Source organism: Anguilla anguilla, chromosome 17, assembly GCF_013347855.1.
Source record: "Anguilla anguilla isolate fAngAng1 chromosome 17, fAngAng1.pri, whole genome shotgun sequence".
NCBI lineage: Eukaryota > Metazoa > Chordata > Actinopteri > Anguilliformes > Anguillidae > Anguilla > Anguilla anguilla.
In genome coordinates, this window is record NC_049217.1 from 6,688,831 (window position 1) to 6,710,705 (window position 21,875).

At 46.3% G+C, this 21,875-nt stretch overlaps 3 protein-coding genes across 5 annotated transcripts; 2 read left to right on the plus strand and 1 right to left on the minus strand.

The window, feature by feature from the left end:
- Nucleotides 1-858: 858 nt before the first annotated feature.
- On the plus strand, nt 859-11,061 carry rusf1 (RUS family member 1). Of its 2 annotated transcripts, XM_035398957.1 has the most exons (15): nt 859-969; nt 1,347-1,531; nt 2,596-2,673; nt 3,124-3,238; nt 3,585-3,630; nt 3,725-3,757; nt 3,851-3,956; nt 4,370-4,471; nt 4,845-4,915; nt 5,650-5,834; nt 6,750-6,807; nt 6,976-7,040; nt 8,134-8,277; nt 8,379-8,444; nt 10,716-11,061. In XM_035398957.1, exons 2-15 carry the CDS (start codon nt 1,388-1,390, stop codon nt 10,799-10,801), a joined length of 1,299 nt encoding a protein of 432 aa, XP_035254848.1. In that variant the 5' UTR covers nt 859-969; nt 1,347-1,387; the 3' UTR covers nt 10,802-11,061. The 2 variants fall into 2 exon arrangements, with proteins under 2 accessions (XP_035254848.1, XP_035254849.1); XM_035398958.1 differs by lacking the exon at nt 859-969 and having other exon boundaries at nt 976-1,531.
- Nucleotides 11,062-11,205: 144 nt separating this feature from the next.
- zgc:113090 (uncharacterized protein LOC553741 homolog) lies at nt 11,206-17,801 on the minus strand. Of its 2 annotated transcripts, none has more exons than XM_035398960.1 (3): nt 17,714-17,801; nt 13,536-13,737; nt 11,206-13,072 (listed from the first exon to the last, which is right to left on the minus strand). In XM_035398960.1, the coding sequence occupies exons 2-3, from the start codon at nt 13,723-13,725 to the stop codon at nt 12,150-12,152; spliced, it is 1,113 nt and encodes a 370-aa protein (XP_035254851.1). In that variant the 5' UTR covers nt 13,726-13,737; nt 17,714-17,801; the 3' UTR covers nt 11,206-12,149. The 2 variants fall into 2 exon arrangements, with proteins under 2 accessions (XP_035254851.1, XP_035254850.1); XM_035398959.1 differs by lacking the exon at nt 17,714-17,801 and adding an exon at nt 14,821-14,972.
- On the plus strand, nt 16,717-21,762 carry elob (elongin B). Its single transcript, XM_035398966.1, has 4 exons — nt 16,717-16,832; nt 18,437-18,571; nt 19,435-19,543; nt 20,324-21,762. Exons 1-4 carry the CDS (start codon nt 16,830-16,832, stop codon nt 20,434-20,436), a joined length of 360 nt encoding a protein of 119 aa, XP_035254857.1. The 5' UTR covers nt 16,717-16,829; the 3' UTR covers nt 20,437-21,762.
- Nucleotides 21,763-21,875: the final 113 nt, after the last annotated feature.

The following is a 21,875-nucleotide window of genomic DNA, read 5'->3' on the forward strand; positions in this document are numbered from 1 at the left end:
CCCCGCCCCCTCTCAGATTGGCTGTTTTTCTTCCTTATTTTGTGAGCATGGCTTGCACAGATAACCTGAATATGTATGTCTTGATTCTGTATTTGATTTGATCTGCCTTTTTATGTGTTTGCCCGCTCCGGTTGCACGCCTGAAAAGAATGAGGCACAAACAGACTGGAAAAATACAGATTTTTTTTTACTTGTCCTTCTCGTTCCCCCACACCCTGTTTTTTTTTTTTTTTTTGAAGATCTTTGTTATGAGGAGGTGCAGTTTTGGCGGTTCAGTATGTCACTTATTAACTTCTCTCTGCCACGGTGAATAATGTGTCCCTTAATTTTCTCACCAGGTGTTAATGATTGTACCCAGATCATTTCTTTGAGTCATAAGTGATACTTTCGCTCTCTTCCTGTCTTAAGACGGTGTTTTTGTGTGTGATTGTCATGCCAATTTCAGTGAGACTACACGCCCTCTTCACCCAACCTCAGAGATCCCTGTCCCAATCTTGGCCTGTCTATTGTGATATACTCCCCACCTCCCTCCTTCTGTTCTGCTTCACAACCTGCACCTCCCTCGTCCTCTTACCACCCACGCATGTGCGCGCACACACACACACACACACACACACACACACAGTTTTAATGCAGTGTAGCCTACACATTCATGAGCAGCTGCTGAAATGTTCTAATACATAACAGCAGCAGAAGACCATGGGGGTTTAGGGCCTCAAACAAAGGCACATTCTGAAAGTCATTTAGTGAAGTCTTCCTTACAGTCGTTAAAGTGTACTGTTAAGGTTGAAATGTTATTCAATTATACCAACAGCGACAGACCATAGTGTTAATGAACAAGCGTTTTTCCGCCGCGCAGCTGATGTGGGTGTACACCACAGGGCCAGGCGTGGAAATGTGTAGGCTCGTGGGAAAGACAAGCTCCGCCCTGCTGACGTGGCGCCTGGATAGAAACACGGAAGCAAAGCAGGTTGGTACGGTGTGCAAGAAACCCGTGCTCAATTTAAAATCATCTTTATGTGTTTGTTCTTAAAAGAACTAAAAACAAATGAAAATCAATGCATCAATGCAAAAGCTACAGTTGTTACTGACTGTCGTGACGGAATTTTAATGCGCAGATTTTTTCGTCCCACCTTAATATTAATCTGCGATCTGATGCACATAGCCACACTCAAAACAATTCAAATACACAGCGTTGTTAATTGGAATGATCGGCACTGCAGTCAAATATTGTAGCTTGTTTATTCATTTGAATGTCGTCTAAATGCACCGTATAGCTGCCTGATGACTAAAATGAACGGGGCACATCCTAAAAAATGCACGACTGTATCCTTTGATTGACTTCAGTAACTTTAGTTGCGTCCACGAAGACAGAGAGTTTCAAGGGGATGGAGGGGGAGAACGTGTTGGCGACAGAAAGGTACGGCTCCCTGGGAAGATGGAGCTATCGGGGGAAGAATGGAGCAATGGAGAGAAAAAGAGAAGGGGGCGACAGCAGATTGACAAGAAGCTCTTTTCTTGGGGTGTTGAAAGTAAGTATGGTACTGTAAATTCCACCGTTAAGGTTGGGGCACCCCATGACACTGTTAGCCAGATATGTCTCCAAATACTTCTGAAAACGAGTATCTTATAATTAAATAAAACCGATATAGAGCCGGTTTCACAGACACAGATTAAGTTTTGATTGAGTTTAGGTAATAGTAAAGTTATGTAATAGTATTCTAATGTATTTACTTAATACGAAAAAAATGCTTTGCTATTACTAAATTCAAATAAAACGCTCGAAATACTAATATTTGAAATGGATTTAAACCGCTAAAAATGTGAAATATACCATTCGTGTTGTGAGGCAGTTGCTTAAAACAGGGATAGGCTTTGTAAGTTAATGCCTTTTCCAGGCTTGTGAATTAATAAACGAGCACGAGTGCATTCATCTGATTTATAGTAGCAATAGCACCAGATGTGACTAAAGACATTCCGAAACTGCTGAATAAAGTTTCAGCAGCAGTAAAGCACTAATGCGAATTAATTATGCAAACCAAGAACCAATGTAAAAATTCTACACACATACAGACTACATCCACAGCAAGCCCTTCAGTCCCTGCAGGCTAACACCAAGGTTTTGAGCTTGATTCAAGCTTGATTTAATGAGGTGGTTGACAGACACTAATTTGTGTTTACAGTCCCAAGCAAAGCTCTGTGAAGATAATCACAGAGCTAACATAACATAACATAATGACGAGAACAGGCCATTCAGCCCAACAATGGTCGCCATTTTCTCAACTAAATTAGTGTTCTGATTGCCTACAGACTACATAGTCTCTAACACCGTATGAACAAGTCCTCTTTACACATGCATAGAGACATCTTTCTATAAAATGGAAACCATGGAAAATCCCTCAGCAAACCATGTAAAAAACTCCCAGCATCCAGACCAGTAGTGCTGTTACACTGTTAAGGACGTGATAGTCCTGTGTGTTTTGGTCTGTAACACATTTTCATGTGTCCTGGCGTTGTGTGCTAAGCTGTGCTGGCCAGTCTGTGTAAGTGAGTATGTACAGGTTGGTTTTATATCCCAATTCCCTCTGGCTTTCAGAGTGTGTTCCTGCCACAGGGGTATCCAGAGAGCGTGAGTGAAGATTACCTGCAGTACCAGTTCTGGGACACAGTGCAGGTCGGTCCACATCAGCCTAGTTTATTGCTATCGGAGGAGAGCCGTCATATCAAACGATTTCCTTCCTGTTTCTGTATGATATCTTTTTATTCATAGTTGATTGGATGGCATTGGTAGGTTGATACAATTCTATAAATCTGTCAGTCATCCTATCTCACTCACTCACTCTCTCTCTTGCTGTCTCTCTCTCACATGCACACACATACACACACACTCACACATGCGCACAATCACACTCACACTCACACACATGCATGGACTCACACACACACACGCACGCGTGCACATGCACTCACACGCACGCACACACATGCACGCATGCACGTGCACGCACACATGGACTCACACACACACACGCACGCGTGCACATGCACTCACACACACGCACACATGCACGCATGCACGTGCACGCACACATGCACTCACACACGTGCGCGCACACACGTGTAGGCTTTCTGCAGTTCTCTCTCAGGCACTCTCTCCACTCAGGCTTCTCTTCGGGGTGTCGGGGTCGGGAATCAGGAGGCTACAGTTGCCGCTGCCACGGTTACCTGGTTGCTAAGAGGTTTGACTCTCTCTGTTAGCGTTCTCCGTAACCACGTTTATGCCGCTCACATATTATACTGCACATAATCTTTCCCTCCTATTTAATTTATACTATTGCTTATGCTGGTCTAGAGATTCCACTGGTGTAAACCCCCGTCATTTTATCAAAGAACTCTCCGTGTGGAATGGTTTGCAGTTCTTAGAAAGTTAGTGGATGACCTTATTCTATATGATATTTCAGTCAGTAATGATTCAGTAATACCATTTAAATACCTTTCCAGTGTGTTGGTGGTTTTCTCTCTCACTGTCAGTGTATGTGTTTGTGCAGTCATGCAATGAGACTAAATCCTTTTCGTTACTTTCAGATGGCACTGGGATGCTGGGTAGGATTCTCTTTGCTTGGGTTAAGGGGTAAGTGTGACGCTGCCGCTGACTTTGCATTTCGGTCGTCTGTGTTTCGTAACCCACAGGTCGTAACCCTGTGTTTCACCTTCCTCTGCCTCAGGAGTAAACTCGACTGTGATGCCAAGAAATGGAGGTAAATATGAGATAATTTTAAACGCTTATCAGCAGAGAACAAGGGCTGCCTGAATGAGCCTGAGTGTTCTGTGTTTATTGTGTGTGGTCTTAGGCTGGTGGCCGACGTTCTCAACGATATCGCAATGTTCATGGAAATTGTCGCGCCAAACTTCCCAGCATGCTTCACTCTCATTGTCTGCACAGCTGGAGTCTTTAAGGTAATGCCGCTTCGCATCACCCATAACACAATAGTTATATAGTTAACAATAGTCTATAGTTTTACGCTAAAGGGTAATGTGTGGAGTAATTGCATTACATTATAGGCATGTAGCAGACACTCTTATCCAGAGCGACTTACACAACATTTTCCATAGTGTTTTACATCGCATCCATTTATACAGCTAGATATGTACTGAAGCAAAGTAACATGCTCAAGGGTACAACGGCAGTGTCTTACCTAGGAATTGAACCTGTGACCTTTAGGTTACAAGACCAGCTCCTTACCCATTATGCTACACTACACTAACTACACCCAATAGCATTAATGGCCATAAGTGTGCAGTCTTTACTGTGTTTGCTCATGTCACAATGGTGGGCGATCACATGGTACAAATCTTTTTTTTTTTTTCAGTCAATCGTTGGGGTGGCAGGCGGAGCCACGAGAGCCGCCCTCACCGTCCATCAGGCGCGCAGAGACAACATGGCCGACGTCTCTGCTAAAGACGGCAGCCAGGTCGTCTGCTCTCGCTGCTATTGTTTAATAAATGGAGGTTACTATGATATTGACCAATGGGATAATATTATACAGCAGTTAGCTTGCAATATTTCTTCCAATAATTCAGCTAGATATTTGACTTTTGGGGGAATGTTCATTGTTGACGATTTTGATTGGTGTAATTAAAATTTAAATAAAATTGAAATTACGTATTATCCCTTTATGCAGCCGGATACTGAAGTAATTCAGGTTGAGCACCTTGCTCAAGGGTACAACAGCAGTGTCCTACCTGGGAATCAAATCTGTGGCCTTTAGACTACAAGCCTTGTTACTTATTGTACTACACTGCTGGCCCCCAGTCGTTTTAACGGTCTGTTCTCGCGGCTTTTAGGAGACTCTGGTGAATCTGGCTGGATTGCTGGTCAGCTTGCTGCTGATTCCCCTGGTGACTGACAGCACCCTGTGAGTCCACCCCCCACACCCACCCCCCCTCCGTATCTGTGTGTTCCTCTGCCCCCCCCCCCCCCCCCCCCCCCCCCCCTTCGCTCTGTGACAGCACACTGGTGCTGTGTGGTCTGTACCTGGACTATCACCACTCTGCAGGGCACTCCCAATCTAGGATCACTCTTATCACTCATATCCTTCCACTTTGTTCCTGTAGTGCTTTCATGTTACACATTTAACTCCTGTACTACTTACATGTTACATGTAGCTCCATCCAGCACTTATATTGTACTTGTACTGTTATCTTGATGCTGTAGCTCGTCGTCATGCCTCCTAGTTTGACTTAACATTACTCTCTGACTTAGCCTATGCTTACTGTGTGAACTGGACTTAATGTGTGCATGGCTATGAATAACTGTTACATAATGAGTATTGTACCTTATCGGACCTGCATTTTGTAGTTGTTCCAATGACCTTCGGTATGCGCTTCTTGTACGTCGCTTTGGACAAAAACACCTGCCAAATAAATGTAATGTCTCTGAGTCACAGCTACATTACTCATGATCCATTTCTGTGGCTGGGTACTGACCGTGCTGAAAGGGGTGAACCTGTGCCTGCTGGGAATCTGAGTTTTTTTGCCGTTACCTTGCTGTTCCTAAGCAACTGCGCCTGCACTGTCGCCAAAGTATTTTGCCCCTGTTTACCAGTCTGGGGTGACTGTTGTTCTGACTCCCCGTGTCTCTCTTCCGCAGCTTGACTTTTAGCCTCTTCTTCTTCTTCACCGTCCTCCACCTCCTGGCCAACTACAGGGCAGTTCGCTCGGTCGTCATGGAAACGCTCAACGAGTCTCGGCTCTCCGTCCTGCTCCAGCAGCACCTGCGGGACGGGCGGGTTCTAAGCCCCTCAGAAGCCAATCAGAGAGAGCCTGTGTTCCTGGGTACGCCTCCCTGTTCCACTACGGGGCCCCCCTGTTTCTGAGTGGAGTTACTGTCGTAAATCTCATGGCTGGCTCTGCCTTAACATACACTACATGGCCAAAAGCATGTGGACACCTGACATTCAACATCTCATCCAAAATTATGGGCATTAATACGGAGTTGGTCCACCCTCTGCTGCTATAACAACCTCTCTTCTGGGAAGGCATTAGTGAGGTCGGCCACTGATTGGGCGATAAGGCCTGGCTCGCAGTTGGCTTTAAAGTTGATCCCAAAGGTGTTGGACGGGGTTGAGGTCAGGGCTCTTTGCAGGCCAGTCAAGTTCTTCCACACCATTCTCGACAAAACCATTTCTATATGGACCTTGCTGTGTGCCTGGGTTCATTGTCATGCTGAAACGGGAAAGGGCCTCTTCCTCAAACTGTTGCCACAAATTTTGAAACACAGAATCGTCTAGAACGTCATTGCATTAAGATTTGTATTCGCTGCAACTAAGGGGCCTAGCCCAAACAATGATACTTTTGGTCATATAGTGTATATTGTGTTGACCGCATTGATAAAAAATACATTACTGGTTCCACATTACTGGCCTCTGTCAGAATTTTATTAATACATTTTAAAAAGTCATTTTTATTTAATTCATTTTTAGACTGAAGCCAGAACCATGGTTGAAGTTCACTGTATAACTTCGCATCCACTGCCTTGTTTGTGATTTTTGGAAAGCCGTATGTCTGGATTTGCAAGTTTATAGCAACAGTTGGAATTTCTCTTACCAGGGAGATGGTCAAATGATGTAAGTCACATGACAGGGAAATTGTGGGTTGACAGGGACCATGGGGTGTCCATATACTTTTGGTCATGTAGTGTAACACAAATGAGCATTTCCCAGTATTGTACAAGTCTGTCTCTTGTTTCAGAGTTCAAGCGGAGGGTCTCCCTTAAGCTTGGTGTGAGACTGGGAGATGTAGTCTCCAGGTTTGTGTAGTTCCCTTCATAAACTGTATCATTAATGCATATTCCCTTTTTCCTGTGCTAATCTGCCAGGCTACATGTATTCCATATCTGTTTTTCTGCTTCTGATAATTTGTTAATGAAATACATTTTAGAAAAAAAAAAACCCACACTCTGTTTCTGTCTTTGCAGCCTGGAGGAACTCCAGCTGGCTTTGACGCACAATGACAAGCCCTATCTGATTGGAGTCAAGCCTGGTATGTGTGTGTGTGTGTGTGTGTGTGTAGGTGTGCCTGTGTCCCGTCACTCCAGAGTTTGCATACGCTTAACAGTCTCTGCTCCTGTCTTTGAGACCTGGTGTGTGTGTGCATGTGTGTGAGTGTGTGTGTAACTGTCTCTGCTCCTGTCTCTCAGACACGGTGTGTGTGTGCGTGTTTGTGTGTGCGCGCGCGCGTGTGTGAGTGACACAGTCTCTGCTCCTGTCTCTCAGACATGGTGTGTGTGTGTTTGTGTGTGTGTGCACGCGTGTATGAGTGTGTGTGTGTGTGTGTGTAACAGTCTCTACTCCTGTCTCTCAGACACAGTGTGTATGTGTGTGTGTGAGTGACAGCCTCTGCTCCTGTCTTTCAGACATGGTGTGTGTGTGTATGTGTGTGAGTGTGTAACAGTCTCCGCTCCTGTCTCTCAGACACGGTGTGTGTGTGTGTGTGTGTGTGTGAGAGACAGTCTTCGGTTTTGTCTCTCAGAAACGGTGTGTGTGTGTGTGTGTGTGTGTGTGTGTGTATATGTGTGAGACAGTCTCCGGTCTTGTCTCCCAGAAACGGTGTGTGCGCGTGTGTGTGCATGTGCGTGTGTGCATGTGTGTGTAACAGTCTCTGCTCCTGTCTCTCAGACACGGTGTGTGTGTGTGTGTAACAGTCTCTGCTCGTGCCTCTCAGACAGGGTGTGTGTGTGTGTGTGTGTGTGTAACAGTCTCTGCTCCTGTCTCTCAGGCAGGGTGTGTGTGTGTGTGTGTGTGTAACAGTCTCTGCTCCTGTCTCTCAGACAGGGTGTGTGTGTGTGTGTAACAGTCTCTGCTCCTGTCTCTCAGACAGGGTGTGTGTGTGTGTGTGTGTGTAACAGTCTCTGCTCCTGTCTCTCAGGCAGGGTGTGTGTGTGTGTGTGTGTGTAACAGTCTCTGCTCCTGTCTCTCAGACAGGGTGTGTGTGTGTGTGTAACAGTCTCTGCTCCTGCCTCTCAGACAGGGGGTGTGTGTGTGTGTGTGTGTGTGTAACAGTCTCTGCTCCTGCCTCTCAGACGGGGTGTGTGTGTGTGTGTGTGTGTGTAACAGTCTCTGCTCCTGTCTCTCAGACAGGGTGTGTGTGTGTCTGGGCGAGGACGTGTCAGTAACTGATGAAATACAGGCGGCCTGTCAGGCCCTGTGCTTGGCCACAGTGCTGCTCTCCCGGCCGTCCCAGGGTCCCCTGGGAACTCTCACCGCTGCTCACACGCAAGGTGAGTCTTCACCTGACCGCGACTAACAGAACCAGAAATTTAAAAAATTAACGGCGACTCGTCCTCATCACCGCGTCCTGCTTCCTCTCACCCTCTCTAAGGCCCCTGGGAACTGCTGGCTGAGAGTCACAAACTCATTGATAAGATTTTCCCGCCATTCCTGGAAGGTAGGTTATTTCTGCCTGCCTGTCACTAAAGCGTTAAATAAAGCAGTCGCGTCGTTACACGGCAACAAACAAACATCATGTCTGAATCTGTTTTACGTAGACACCAGCATCTGGTAAAGAGCCTTTGCACATTCACGAAGAACACTGGAATCCAAGAGCATTGTGGAGATCGCTGTTGTAAAATAAATATCACTGTGTATGGTCATTGCCTAGCAACCTACCACTGTTTGGTCACTGCATAGCAACCACCTTAGGCTTTTCAGTCTGGAGCACCCAGTTGCAGTGATATCACCCTACCTGCAGGACCCTTTAATGGTTTGACACAGTGTGTCACAGCCTGTCTTCCCATGCAATTAAAATGGACTGGGAGCTGCCGGAATGTTCCATGGCTCATTGCTCTCTAGCGACCCCTGCTGGTAGGCTGGGTGCCTGCAGGTCCACCCAGGTGTGGGCCGACAGCTTATCTTTGTGTGAGCCTGATTTGCAAACTGCGGTGGGATGAACAGCTCTTGGCATTGCCTACTTCGTTAGCCCTAATCCTTCAGCCAGATTTATAGTGGAGGATTCAGTAATGAGTAAATGCAATCGACCTTATCAACTGAAACAAAAAACAGGGAAAGCAAAATAAAAACAAAAAAAAATATGAAGTACCACAAACAGCGTAAAAAAGCTGATCATGCAGATTAACTGTGACTGCATTGACTGGACACATTAGCTTGGCTCATACATGTATTTGACCATATTGACAGATCATAAGGCAACAAACACAACAAGTATGCAGAGCACCAAATTAAAAATGACAGGGCTTTGTGTTCAAGGGGATGACACCAAGTATCACACCCTCTACGTTAGGAGGCATGGACTAACACTGAAGTGTAATACTGGGGTGTACAATGGCACAGAGTTAATGCATCAAAGACTCAACATTACATTGTTAAAAGTGTCATGTTGACAAGAATGAATGCTGTCGCCCCAGTCCCAGTGCTGTCAGCGCAGCTGGCTGTGTTTCAGGGTGTGGCAGGGTCCCCACAGTGCAGCTGTCAGTGTTTCAGGGTGTGACAGGGTCCCCACAGTGCTGTCAGTGTTTCAGGGTGTGGCAGGGTCCCCACAGTGCTGGCTGTGTTTCAGGGTGTGGCAGGGTCCCCACAGTGCAGCTGGCTGTGTTTCAGGGTGTGACAGGGTCCCCACAGTGCTGTCAGTGTTTCAGGGTGTGGCAGGGTCCCCACAGTGCAGCTGGCTGTGTTTCAGGGTGTGACAGGGTCCCCACAGTGCTGTCAGTGTTTCAGGGTGTGGCAGGGTCCCCACAGTGCAGCTGTCAGTGTTTCAGGGTGTGGCAGGGTCCCCACAGTGCTGGCTGTGTTTCAGGGTGTGGCAGGGTCCCCACAGTGCTGTGAGTGTTTCAGGGTGTGGCAGGGTCCCCACAGTGCAGCTGTCAGTGTTTCAGGGTGTGGCAGGGTCCCCACAGTGCTGTCAGTGTTTCAGGGTGTGACAGGGTCCCCACAGTGCTGTCAGTGTTTCAGGGTGTGACAGGGTCCCCACAGTGCAGCTGTCAGTGTTTCAGGGTGTGGCAGGGTCCCCACAGTGCTGGCTGTGTTTCAGGGTGTGGCAGGGTCCCCACAGTGCTGTGAGTGTTTCAGGGTGTGGCAGGGTCCCCACAGTGCAGCTGTCAGTGTTTCAGGGTGTGGCAGGGTCCCCACAGTGCTGTCAGTGTTTCAGGGTGTGGCAGGGTCCCCACAGTGCTGTCAGTGTTTCAGGGTGTGGCAGGGTCCCCACAGTGCTGTCAGTGTTTCAGGGTGTGGCAGGGTCCCCACAGTGCTGGCTGTGTTTCAGGGTGTGGCAGGGTCCCCACAGTGCTGTCAGTGTTTCAGGGTGTGACAGGGTCCCCACAGTGCAGCTGTCAGTGTTTCAGGGTGTGGCAGGGTCCCCACAGTGCAGCTGTCAGTGTTTCAGGGTGTGGCAGGTCCCCACAGTGCTGGCTGTGTTTCAGGGTGTGGCAGGGTCCCCACAGTGCTGGCTGTGCTTCAGGGTGTGGCAGGGTCCCCACAGTGCTGTCAGTGTTTCAGGATGTGACAGGGTCCCCACAGTGCAGCTGTCAGTGTTTCAGGGTGTGGCAGGGTCCCCAGAGTGCTGTCAGTGTTTCAGGGTGTGGCAGGGTCCCCACAGTGCAGCTGGCTGTGTTTCAGGGTGTGACAGGGTCCCCAGAGTGCTGTCAGTGTTTCAGGGTGTGGCAGGGTCCCCACAGTGCTGTCAGTGCAGCTGGCTGTGTTTCAGGCCTGAAGGCCAGTGGCTGGCAGGTGAATCGCACGCTGCTGGACTGGGACGAGTGGCGGGTGGACTGGAAGAAGAAAAGGGAGTGACGGGCGGACAGAGAGGGAGAGACCGAACCCGGTTTGAGAGTCTACAGCGGTCTGCGTCCTCACGCCGTCTGCAGAGAACCAGGTCGTTGGCGTCAGTGTGGTCACCTGAGCTGGCAAGATCGACTAAAGAGGGACACGCAGTGACACCTCGCTCAGCGAACACAGATTTATCGCTGGGGGATTACGAACCAGGTAAAAACCTGTTTGGATGAACTACTGTAAGGAATGTACCAAATAAACCTTTTCCCCTTTTAAAATGCTCCGTATGTGTGAGTCTGCTCTCTTGAGTTTGAAACTGCTGTTCGTCTTTGCCGTTTAAAATGGTACAGTAGAGGGATTGGCTTCACACTAAAACAGTGGGTGGTGCAGACACATTAGCAGGTAATAAAACCATGACTCATAACTTTGAGACTTAAGCATGGTGGTTTTATTTCACCGATACCCAGCACACGGTTAAAGGATAGATTTTGACTTTAGGATTTCACTGTAGCATCGTGTTTAGCTCTTTTAGGCGTGAGGTCAGAAATATATAATTAGAATGTTCTTCACTGAACATTCTAATTCTGATGTAACAATCACTACTGGCGACTGAAAACAATGGAGTTCTAGAACACCGACTTAGAATTTCGAGAAGAGGAAAAAAAAAAAAACAACCGACTTTTGAAATGTTAAAGCAGGATTTGCCCTAAAAAGAAAAATGACCCAAATTCACTCTGTGTATGCATTGCGCAGAAGTATTGATTTTAAATATTCAATGCATTTGGTTATTATTTTAGTCCAATCGTTACATACGTAAAGTATCCTGGGGTGACTGCTACTGGTGTTGATAAACTGCAACTAAACATTTGCTTATTTTGTTCAGCTCAGCTTCAGCTGCTATATTTGTGAAATGACTGATTTGCAGTTCTTTTTAATTGTGTATCAGCAGGACTAATGAAATGATGACCCTCCACATGTAAAATTACAACACAGAAATTCTTTTTAACAAATGACTCATCCCGGGCTGTTAAATGACAGGAAATGAGGTCACTTCGGAACACCTGCTCCACTATTCCACTGTTCCACTGTTTCGAAGATTGACACTGTTTTTTGTGATCGTAAAACACTTTAAAACAGATGTTTTTTTTAAAAAAAAAAACAGTCATTTAAAAAAAGCGGAAACATCGGTCCCCGGGTGGAGGACGATGCCGTCAGTTTATCGTTCGTCTAAAAAACACTGGATCCCCGCCTCCGAAAGACCACGCCTCCCCCGTCGCCGTAGCGACGGCAGCGCTTCCCGGGTGACAATCCGGGCGGGAGGCGGGAGGCAGATCCTTTCTAGCGCGTCCGGGCCCGACCGCGGTTCGGCCTACACCAGCAGGGAGTCCCCGACGTGGGTCTTCTGGTGCCTCTTGAGGTTCTCGCCCCGGCTGAAGCTCTTCCCGCAGTGCGCGCAGTGGTACGGCTTCTCCCCCGTGTGGACCCTCTTGTGCTTCTTGAGGTCGCCCGCCTGGCTGAAGCAGCGGCCGCACTGCATGCAGCAGTACGGCTTCTCCCCGGTGTGGCAGCGCTGGTGGATGCGCAGGTTGGCCACGCGGCTGAAGGTCTTCCCGCACAGGAAGCAGATGTGCTGCTCCTCCTTCCGCTTGTGCGGCCGGTGCTTCTTGCCGTCCGGCAGCGACCGCACGGCCTTCCCGAACCGGAAGCGCTTGGGGGCCGCCGTCCCGCGCTCCGGGTGGACGTAGGCCGGCCCGTGCGCCGCGCGGTAAGGGTCCGGGGCGGGCTCGTCCCGCGCCGGGCCGCCCATCGAGTCCGCGTACTCGTAAAACGGGATCCGGACCGAGTGCTGCTCCACCACGGAACATTCCGGAGGCTCCGACTCCGACTCCATTTTGATTTCGTCGGAAGACAGGCCGGGGAGGGTGGCCGGGTTGGAGGCGCCGGGGGACGGCTTGCTGGGAAGGCACGCCGCGTGGATGGAGTCCAGGTCAACGTCGTTCTTCAAGCCGTGACTTGCGAACGCGGCGTGGGGCGCGTCCGAGGTTCGGGGGGCGCCCGTGGGTCCCAGCGCGTCGCACTCGGCCTCAGAGTCTGCCGAGCGTTCCGACTCCGGGCGCCCCGGCTCCTCCTCTCTCCACCTGCTCCTCTTCAGCCGGAGGAACTCCCCTTTCTCCTCCTCCGCCGCGAGCTCCGCCTCCTCCCTCAGGCCGGAGCTCCACTCCTGCTCGCCGTGCTGCTCCTCCGCGGGGGACCTCCCCTCGGCCGCCGAGAGGGAGAGAGGGAGCGCCGCTCCTGGAGAGAGAGAGGGAGGAAGGGAGAGAGAGAGAGCAGGGTGTAAATCTCCTGGAGAGATATGCCCACAAGAGCATAATCACCAGCCCAGCAAGCGAGAGAATTAAAACTGTTAATGATTTTAAATAATATTAAGAAAGCAGAGAGGTACGTGGATAGCAAAGGAATCCCTATCGCTAATATATAGTGTGTGTGGACCAACCTAATGAGTACAGCAAACCTCCCTCTGGCTGATCATTAGAGCGACTGACTGATCATTAAGAGTGGCTGGCTGATCATTAGAGCGACTAGAAGAACATTAGAGCGGCTGGCTGATCATTACAGCGGCTGGCTGATCATTAAAGTAACTGGCTGATCATTAGGGCGGCTGGCTGATCATTAGAGTAGCAATGTCCACGTCAGAGCTGAGAAAGGTGAAGCCCATGCCCAGGACCTGCCCCTGACCTCTGACATGTGGCCTCACCTCCCCCGGTCCTCCTCAGCGCCTCCTGGAGCTCCCGCACACGCCGCTTCAGGCTGTCGTTCTCCCGCCGCGTGCGGGCCGTCTCCTCCTGGTACTCCGACACCGCCTGCCCGACCACGTCCAGCACCTCGTGTACGGCCACCGCCAACAGCTGAGCCACACTGGCATTCAAGCGCTCCATCTTAGACATTCTCCAAAGCTCCTAAATATAACAACAGAACAGTACAGAGAAAACATCAAACACACACGCTCCTGCGCTTCATAACTTCATAGTTACACAGTTCAATTTGGAAAAACACGCAAATTAAAATCGCAATGAACCATATGCATTTCTTTTACTTGGTGGGTCATGAATTGTATAAAGCCCCTGACAGATAACAGTCTGCCGCATTTATTGTTGTGAATACCATAAAGCCTTAGCACAAGGTTTCCGTGCAGTTAGCACTTCATTACTATTCCCCTTCAATTGATGCCTCGAATTGAAATTATTTTTATTGTTTTGTTTTACAGGTGCATGATACGTAACTTTTTGTCAACAAATATCGATTTTTTTTTTTCAACATGCACTAAAATGAAATACCGATGTAGCCCTGTGTTCTTTGATTGTATCGTGATATCATTTCCCACTGTGACGTCACTGAATTTTGACAGTTTCTGCTCGTTTTTCACACGCTTGCGAATTGCCGTGGTTTTTTTATTTAAATATGTAAATTGTGTAATTTGTAGCAATGCCCACCTCGAACCGTATCCTACTTAAGGCTGACCTCCTCCCCGACCCCCCAAAGTGATCTTACACGGCTCTAACGCCGATTCTTGCCATTACTTGTGATTGTTAGTTTGCCAACTACTCTATTCCAGTACCTCTCGATGTCTCATTCAGGTAAAGCGACATTTCAAAAGAATTAGATTTCTAGATCCATAACTATCGTTAGACACACTTCAAATAACATCAAACTGACATTTATTCTGCTTTTCCTATCTAGCTACAGTTATCTAGCTAAGACTGGCGTCCTGGTAATCGCACCAAGTTAATTGCTTCATGAAAATCACACAAATCTGACTTAGTAAACAACTATTTTGTCGACAGAGAGTAAGTTATTATATGAAAACACTACGGCTCAAGTCAATGTTATTGACAACAATCCTTCCAGCTCCGACTCTTCGAGAAAAAACAACTAGGAACTTGGTTGTTGCCATCTGTTCAACTCCGTTTCATTTCAAATTAACTGAATGCCGTTCGTCTAGCTACCCTGTGGTCATTGTAAATATATATGTTTGCACTTGCCTGTGATTCTGTTTATCTTCTTGTGAAACTTGCCTTCAGCCAAATCCAGAGAGCTAGCTCTACTGACGCCGATTGTAGATGATGTAAGAGGCTGCGCAGAAGTGTCACGACAAAACGATGCGACTGACTGGGCGAGTCTTAAAGGGCGTTCCCCAAACATGACGCATGATGAGTCACCCTCAAGGCTAACATGACGCATTTGCGTTGCGTCCATATTACGCTTGAAATGTTAGCTTGTTGATTATTTCTGTATTATCCCATTTAAAATAAATCTGTCCGCTTTCTCCTTACCTAATTTTATAACTAAGGTAGCTTGGTGCTGTTCTTAACTCCCTTTTCCATGGCAAAAAACAAGCTAAAAGTCCGTGAAATACATTTCATATATGGAAGGATTTAGTTCATGACCAATATTGGCTAATTGAGCTGATCAGCTTTGATGACAGCCGTCTTTGCCACAAGAAGCTAAATCTAGGCTGGAGCTGGAGCTGCTTCTCTGCCTTAGCACTCACAAATCAATAAAGTAATTAGCTCCCTAATATTATCGCAAACATTTTCACAAACCATTGTCAATAAGAAATATCACAGTGTATAACACTGAATAAGTATCAAAGTTTAATTTTGCACTCAAAGGAAATTTATTTTACACTGGATCCATCTCAGAGGGGACAGGCACAGTCCTAATATACACAGCAGTAAAAATAAAATTAAGAAAATTTTATAAATTTGAATGGCAGGTATGCCAAGTTGCAACTTGGTGGGGCAGCATGACCCATACCTATACAGCACTGAGAGTTTGGCACTTTTCAGAATTTCATACAGAAATAACCACAATGACCACAGACTCTCAGCCCTAAATTTCTGTACTTTCTGACCTCATGTAAACACACAGAATTCAGGCACAACTTCACACATCCACACAATAAAGCCCCAAACTTAGGGGATTTTGCATTTTCCCCTTCTTTTTCCTGCTGATTACATCATCACAAATGCTCCAGTCCCACAGTCAATAATTTTCTCTATTGCATATTTAGTGACATCTGCCATTAACAACATCTGGTCTTAAAATTATCCAAATGCAAGACACTTGTTACACAAGCAAAAGGATGTTGTAAAAACTTTGTGGTCATCTTGGTTGAGTGGAAGCTATCTAGCTTTCTTACTAATAATTGCCATTAAAAACTTTGCTTTTACAGCTGTATAATCTTTCTGGAAAGTTCATTTATATGCATTCTCTATCATTTCACATGCAATCCCCACATAATATCGTTTCATGGCCTCATTTTGATATCAATACTTTTAATGACAGGCCTATATTTTGCAAGGTTTTTTAATGACTTACAGAGTGCTTTGCATGCCTGAATAACTTCCCATTTTTGTACATTGAAAACATGTTTTGGTTGAGATCTATTTTACAATTGATATTTTAGTTGCAATATATACATATACAAAATATATACAAAAACTTTACATTTTGTAAAAATAACTTCACAACCAAGTATAAACATCATTTATGGAGTGTAAGTTTTCATCAGCTGTTTGAGCATTCATTTAAATTATGTCTTTTTCCATTAGGCAATTTTTTAAATGGGACACAACGTTAAATGACCACATTGTCTTCAGATGGTGAGATGAAAAACACAGTTACATGAAATGTAACATGGCCAAGTTACATTACATAATTTAGGAAACATTGGGTAACATTGCTTTGGAATAGCTTGTTTAATTTGTGTGAGGTAAGATAGCCACTTTTGTATATTAATACTTTTAAGGGCAGGCCTAGATTTTGCTTTTTAATTTTATTAATGACTTACAGACAGTGCTTTGTATGCGTAACTCTGGAATTGTTTTGTATGTTGAAAACGCGTTTTTGTTGAGATCCCAGATCACAGCAGTATCTGCATTTTCGCAAAGGTTGTTGGGATTGTGGAAGATCTACGGAAAGTGTTTGACACTCGCGGTGCAGTGTGGGACGGCGGAGGCCTAAGCTCAACCGATCGGCATCGAGAGAGATGGTGAGGAATGAGTAGATAAATTGGTTGTTCTTCTAAATGTCTTGTTTTAAAATGTTATACTAAGTTAATTACTTTATTATGAATATAAATATATTAGGAATATTTATAAAAACAACAAAATGTGAAAGAAGAACGCAGACGAAAGGTTTTGCTTTCTGTTTGTCATAGATCGCTTGGCAGCTAATGTGTTAGCCAGCTAAACTAACCGAAGGATATGCGTTTGTTATTACGAGATGCCTTGCCGCAAGCTCGGCTAAAATGGAGGCGCTGCCTTGAAACAAGGCCACGTTTTCCCTCCCAGTTTCTGTTTGCCGTCCAATATTGTCTAGTTAGCTAGAAGAACAAAGCTAGATAGCGATGGGACATTGCTCATCTTTCTTCAAGAAAGTGACATGCGTTGAAAGCATTTTCCAATCAGATACTCACGAAACAGGCCAATCTAGACTAGCTAACTGCAACGCGGTTAAGTGGCTACTGTTTGTTTCTGATGAGTCTAATAACATTTTAGTTGTTTAACATTAGTTCAACACCTGAATATGTAGCGAGCTGGCTGTGGTTACTAGCTAATAAGTGTGGGTAGGACTTGCAATCTGCAGCTACTTAGCTACAATGTTTCTTTGCTATTTCGCTAACGTTAGCTGTCCAATCTTGTTTTCGCTGTTGCGTTTGCGAACTTAGTTGTCATGCAAAATACTAAGTTCTCTGTTCGCCCGTAATACTTTTTGAATTTAAGCATTTGTTTAAAATACTGATAAGGAGTTAATTCGCAGTCTGAGTGAGCCGTTTTACACGGCTAGCCTTTAGCACTCTAGACTAATGTCCGATCTAATGTACCCTGCTGAATTTTGCTGTCCGTGGGCTATACCCAGTTTGTAACTTACTGTTTATGTATCCAGGGTTGCCGGGTGAATTAACTTAGTTCTCATTAGCTGCAGAAAATCCCATTGCGAGCACTGAGATGGTGCTGTTATATAACTCACGTTAATTTAATTGTCTCCCGATTTATGAACACGTGGAAATCTTTATCACCTGACAAGTCTGAAGGCGACGTGTCCCTGAAAAATAAATGCATCAATTAAATTAGGAGCAAGTGTCTGGTTTCCTTAAGCAAGTCTGTAAAAAGTAAACGAAATGTTTCTTTCAAACGTGAGTCCCACTGAAGTGCATTTTTTATTGGTAGCTAATAATATCCGTAGTGAACGTGTGGCCGTTCCGTTTAGGAACCCTACCCTATCTTCTCACGGTTAACACAAGCAGGCCTAGTCACTATCAGTCATCTAACTATTTTCATCACTACAATTTCAAAGATATATCTGCTCCCCGCCCGCACGCAGTGTTGCGCATGAGACGAGGTGCGGTTTGTGCTATGTTAACATCTTAGTCGACTTGAGTGAAGCTATACAAATAAAACATTTGGAGACTGGGCAGCAGACACTGAACGACGATGCCACTGAGTAGCAACGTTTGTTGACGAAGTGATGCATTTTTTTTTTTATTGCTGCCCAGAAAACGTTATGTACAGCTAGACTTCTGGTATCTTCAGTAACAATTTCCAGCGTCAGCCCTCCTGTTCCTTCCATCATTTTTTGTTTTAACTTTTTAAGGATGTATTTCTTATGATCCGGCGTCACAAGACGACCATCTTTACGGATGCCAAGGAGTCGACCACCGTCTATGAGTTGAAACGCATTGTCGAGGGCATCCTCAAGAGGGCGCCAGACGAGCAAAGGCTTTACAAGGTACTCGGTGCACTGGGGAATTAGCACTTTTTAATAAGTCTTTTTTATTCTAACCTTCACTGAAATCTTTATTAAATTTTGTTTGTATAGGAAATAATTTAATATTTAGCCTATGTCAGTTCTTTAGCATTGTAAAACTATACCCCTGATTTAAAAAAAAAAAAAAAAACCTTTCTGAAGTGCTGGCCAGTTTGTCATTCCTGTGATGATGTGAAATTCCTTGACTTCCTTTTTCTTTCGTAACTGTTGCTGATTCAACTGGATGAGTATATTTTGGTATGTTGTAACCGCGTACTTTACAGTGCAACAACATCGGAGTGCACAACGAATAAACACGTGTGAACAGTTAAAGGTTTTTTAGTGTAAGATTCTGTCGGTGTGTCTCAGCTCACAGTTATTTTCGTGTAGCAGCGGACCCCTGTGGAAAACTCAGGCATAAAGCATTTTAGAAATTCAGAAAATGTACGGTCTTGTAGGTTCTCTGTGTTGTTTATCGCAACTATTTGTAAAATACTTTTTTTTTTTACACACGACATACAAATTGCTTTGTATCATAAGTAAACATTAGGACATTAAACAAATCCACAGAAATATAGTTAAAATAGTTGCATACGGTTATCAAGAGTGGTTGCATGAAGTTGCTGAAATGTGATTGAAAAAGAAAATGCAAAGTCAGAGGGCCCAACAAATACTCTCAGCTGTGAGTGCCTCCCCCCCCCCCCCCCCCCCCCCATTGATTTAAAATTGTGACTGGAACGGTGAGCTCGTTTGTCTGTTCGTCCCTAATTTTAACTGGTTTGTAAATGTTGGCTTAACCTCTGTTCTCCCCCCCTTGATGCGAACGGCACGTTTGTGCTCCTCAGGACGACCAGCTGCTCGATGACAGCAAGACTCTCGGCGACTGCGGCTTCACCAACCAGACGGCCCGGCCCCAGGCCCCAGCCACGGTCGGCCTGGCTTTCCGCGTTAACGGTGAGCGCTGTCTCCCCCCCCCCCCCCCCCCTGTAGAATTGTAGAAATGTGAGCCCGAGTTGGGTTAACCGTGTAGGGTTTGACGTCGGGTTGCGATTGGCCAGGGCCCAAACAAGGGACAGTGGTGGCGTCACGGCGTTACAGAAAGTTGAACCGATTCTTTTGGGGGGAATTCCTCTCTCGCTGTTTGTCCTCTCTGCGTTCTTCTGTTTTTTTTTTTTCTTTTTTTTTTTTTAATCTGAGGGTAATGTCCAGACATTTTACTGTAGAGCCCCCCCCCACACACAGTATTCACCGTCTGTCCGTATGTCACAATTGGGGGTCCAAAAAGAATGCCAGTGTCTAAGGCAAATGCCCACGTTTTGTGTACTCTTACTGATATTTTTGCCGGAGCGATTAGCGTTCTTTTGCACAGTCGTTGTGACGGCAGTGGAATGTCCGGGATTGGAACTAGGGGCGCACCGAACGTGGATTTTAATGGCCGATTCGGGTTGCCGATTTTCGAAAGTATTGTTTCCAAACAGCTGACATTATGGGAGAGATATAGCAGCAGCATTCCAGTGTTGCTTGTGCACGGACTCGCATTTCTTTCAAGCGGAATACAGATCGGCCAAAATATAAACAAACCTGCCCGTCGCCATGTTGCGGAGCGAAAAGCGGGCGGTTCCCGATCCCCCGCCGATCGATCGGTGCGCTACTGATTGGAACCTGTGACCCCCCCCGGTGTAAGAGTGCAGTGCTGCCTTGTCCCCTCTGACCGTGGCCCTCCTCTCTCCACAGACGATGCCTTCGAGCAGCTGCGGGTGGAGCCCTTCTCCAGCCCCCCCGAGCTCCCCGACGTGATGAAGCCCCAGGACTCCGGCAGCACAGCCAACGAGCAGGCCGTGCAGTGAGGGGGAGGGGAGGGAAGGCAGGGGCTTCTGGGATAGGGAGGAGGGGCTCCAGGAGAGGAAGTGGTGTTCTTATTGTACAATAGCAGCCAGGGGAGGGGTTTCTGGGGGGGGGGGGGGTGCGCGAATTACTGTATCCCTGCCATCTTTATCCTGGTCTCCAGTCACACGCAAACATTAACCCGCCTGTCTCATATAATACCCCCCCCCCCCCCCCACCTTCAAGCGCACGCGAACAATTATTTTCCCACGGAGGACACTTGGACACATTTCCGATCGAAATTTCATGCAGAGTTTGGGGGTACACGACACAAACCCCCAAACCGTACGTTTTTATTTATGCTAATTTCTGGGGACGGGAGGCTTAATGTGCGTTTGTGTTTTATTTGGGCCCTGGTGTATAAAAAAAAAAAAAAATTACCAATCCCCTATCGCAGTTTGCAGTTACGTTACTGTGTGTTACATAGTGATTATTAATATTAATATTATTTAGGATTGTAATGATTTTATGGGAAAGAGAACAGGGGGAGAGGACGCAGGTCTGTTCCGTGTCGTTGGTGTGCGTAGGACGAATGCATGAAATGGAAACTGAAAATGAACTATTTGGATGCTAAGACTTCAGTGCACAGTGGAGTGCAGGAACTGTGACAGAGGTCTCGCAGCAGAACCCAGACATTCGAAGGGTTAAAGGAGAACATTTTTTCCCACTTCAGATGACGTTGCTTCATTGTATCGTTTTTGATGTCCCCTGGTCTCCCTCCTCGGTCCTGGAGTTCCGCTGTTGAGGGGGGGTCTTAGCTCAAATTTGGCTCTCTGTTAAAATCTTTACTATTATCTAAGCATTGTTTTTCTCTCTTCTTCTTTTTAAAGGCTAGTTTTTAAGTATTTTGCCATTCAGGTGACCATGCACAAGTCTGTATTAAAACGGACAGCGTTTTGCGCTGTAACCAAAGGCGGAGTTTAGACAGAAGTTGTGTTTCCTGCACGAGAGAAAATGTAAAAGACTCGATGACTAAGCGACCTGCTCAACTCGAACTCCCAGCTCCAGGTTGGGAGACCAAAGGCACAGTCCCCTCGTCTGACACGGGCCCCGCCTCTCAGACAAAGTCACCTGTGAGGCTCTGACTGACACAGGCCCACCTCTAAGTCTCAGTCGCCTGTGTCACATGACCTGCAGGGCACTCCCCTCTCTGTTCTCTGGCACGGTGGAAATGCCATGTGATAAATCTCTTTACAAAAAGAAAAACAAAACAAACAAACAAACAAAAAAAAAAACAAATGATAAATGTAATCTTAAGTTGAATAAAGATGATGGCTTTTTGTTTTTCACTTCCTTTGTGTTTTGATTTTTGTTCTAGTTTTTCCTCTGGTTCACGGTTTGAGACGTTTCCTCCAGCTAAAGAATAGTTAAAACTTTGGTTTTGAGATCAGATGCGATCGAT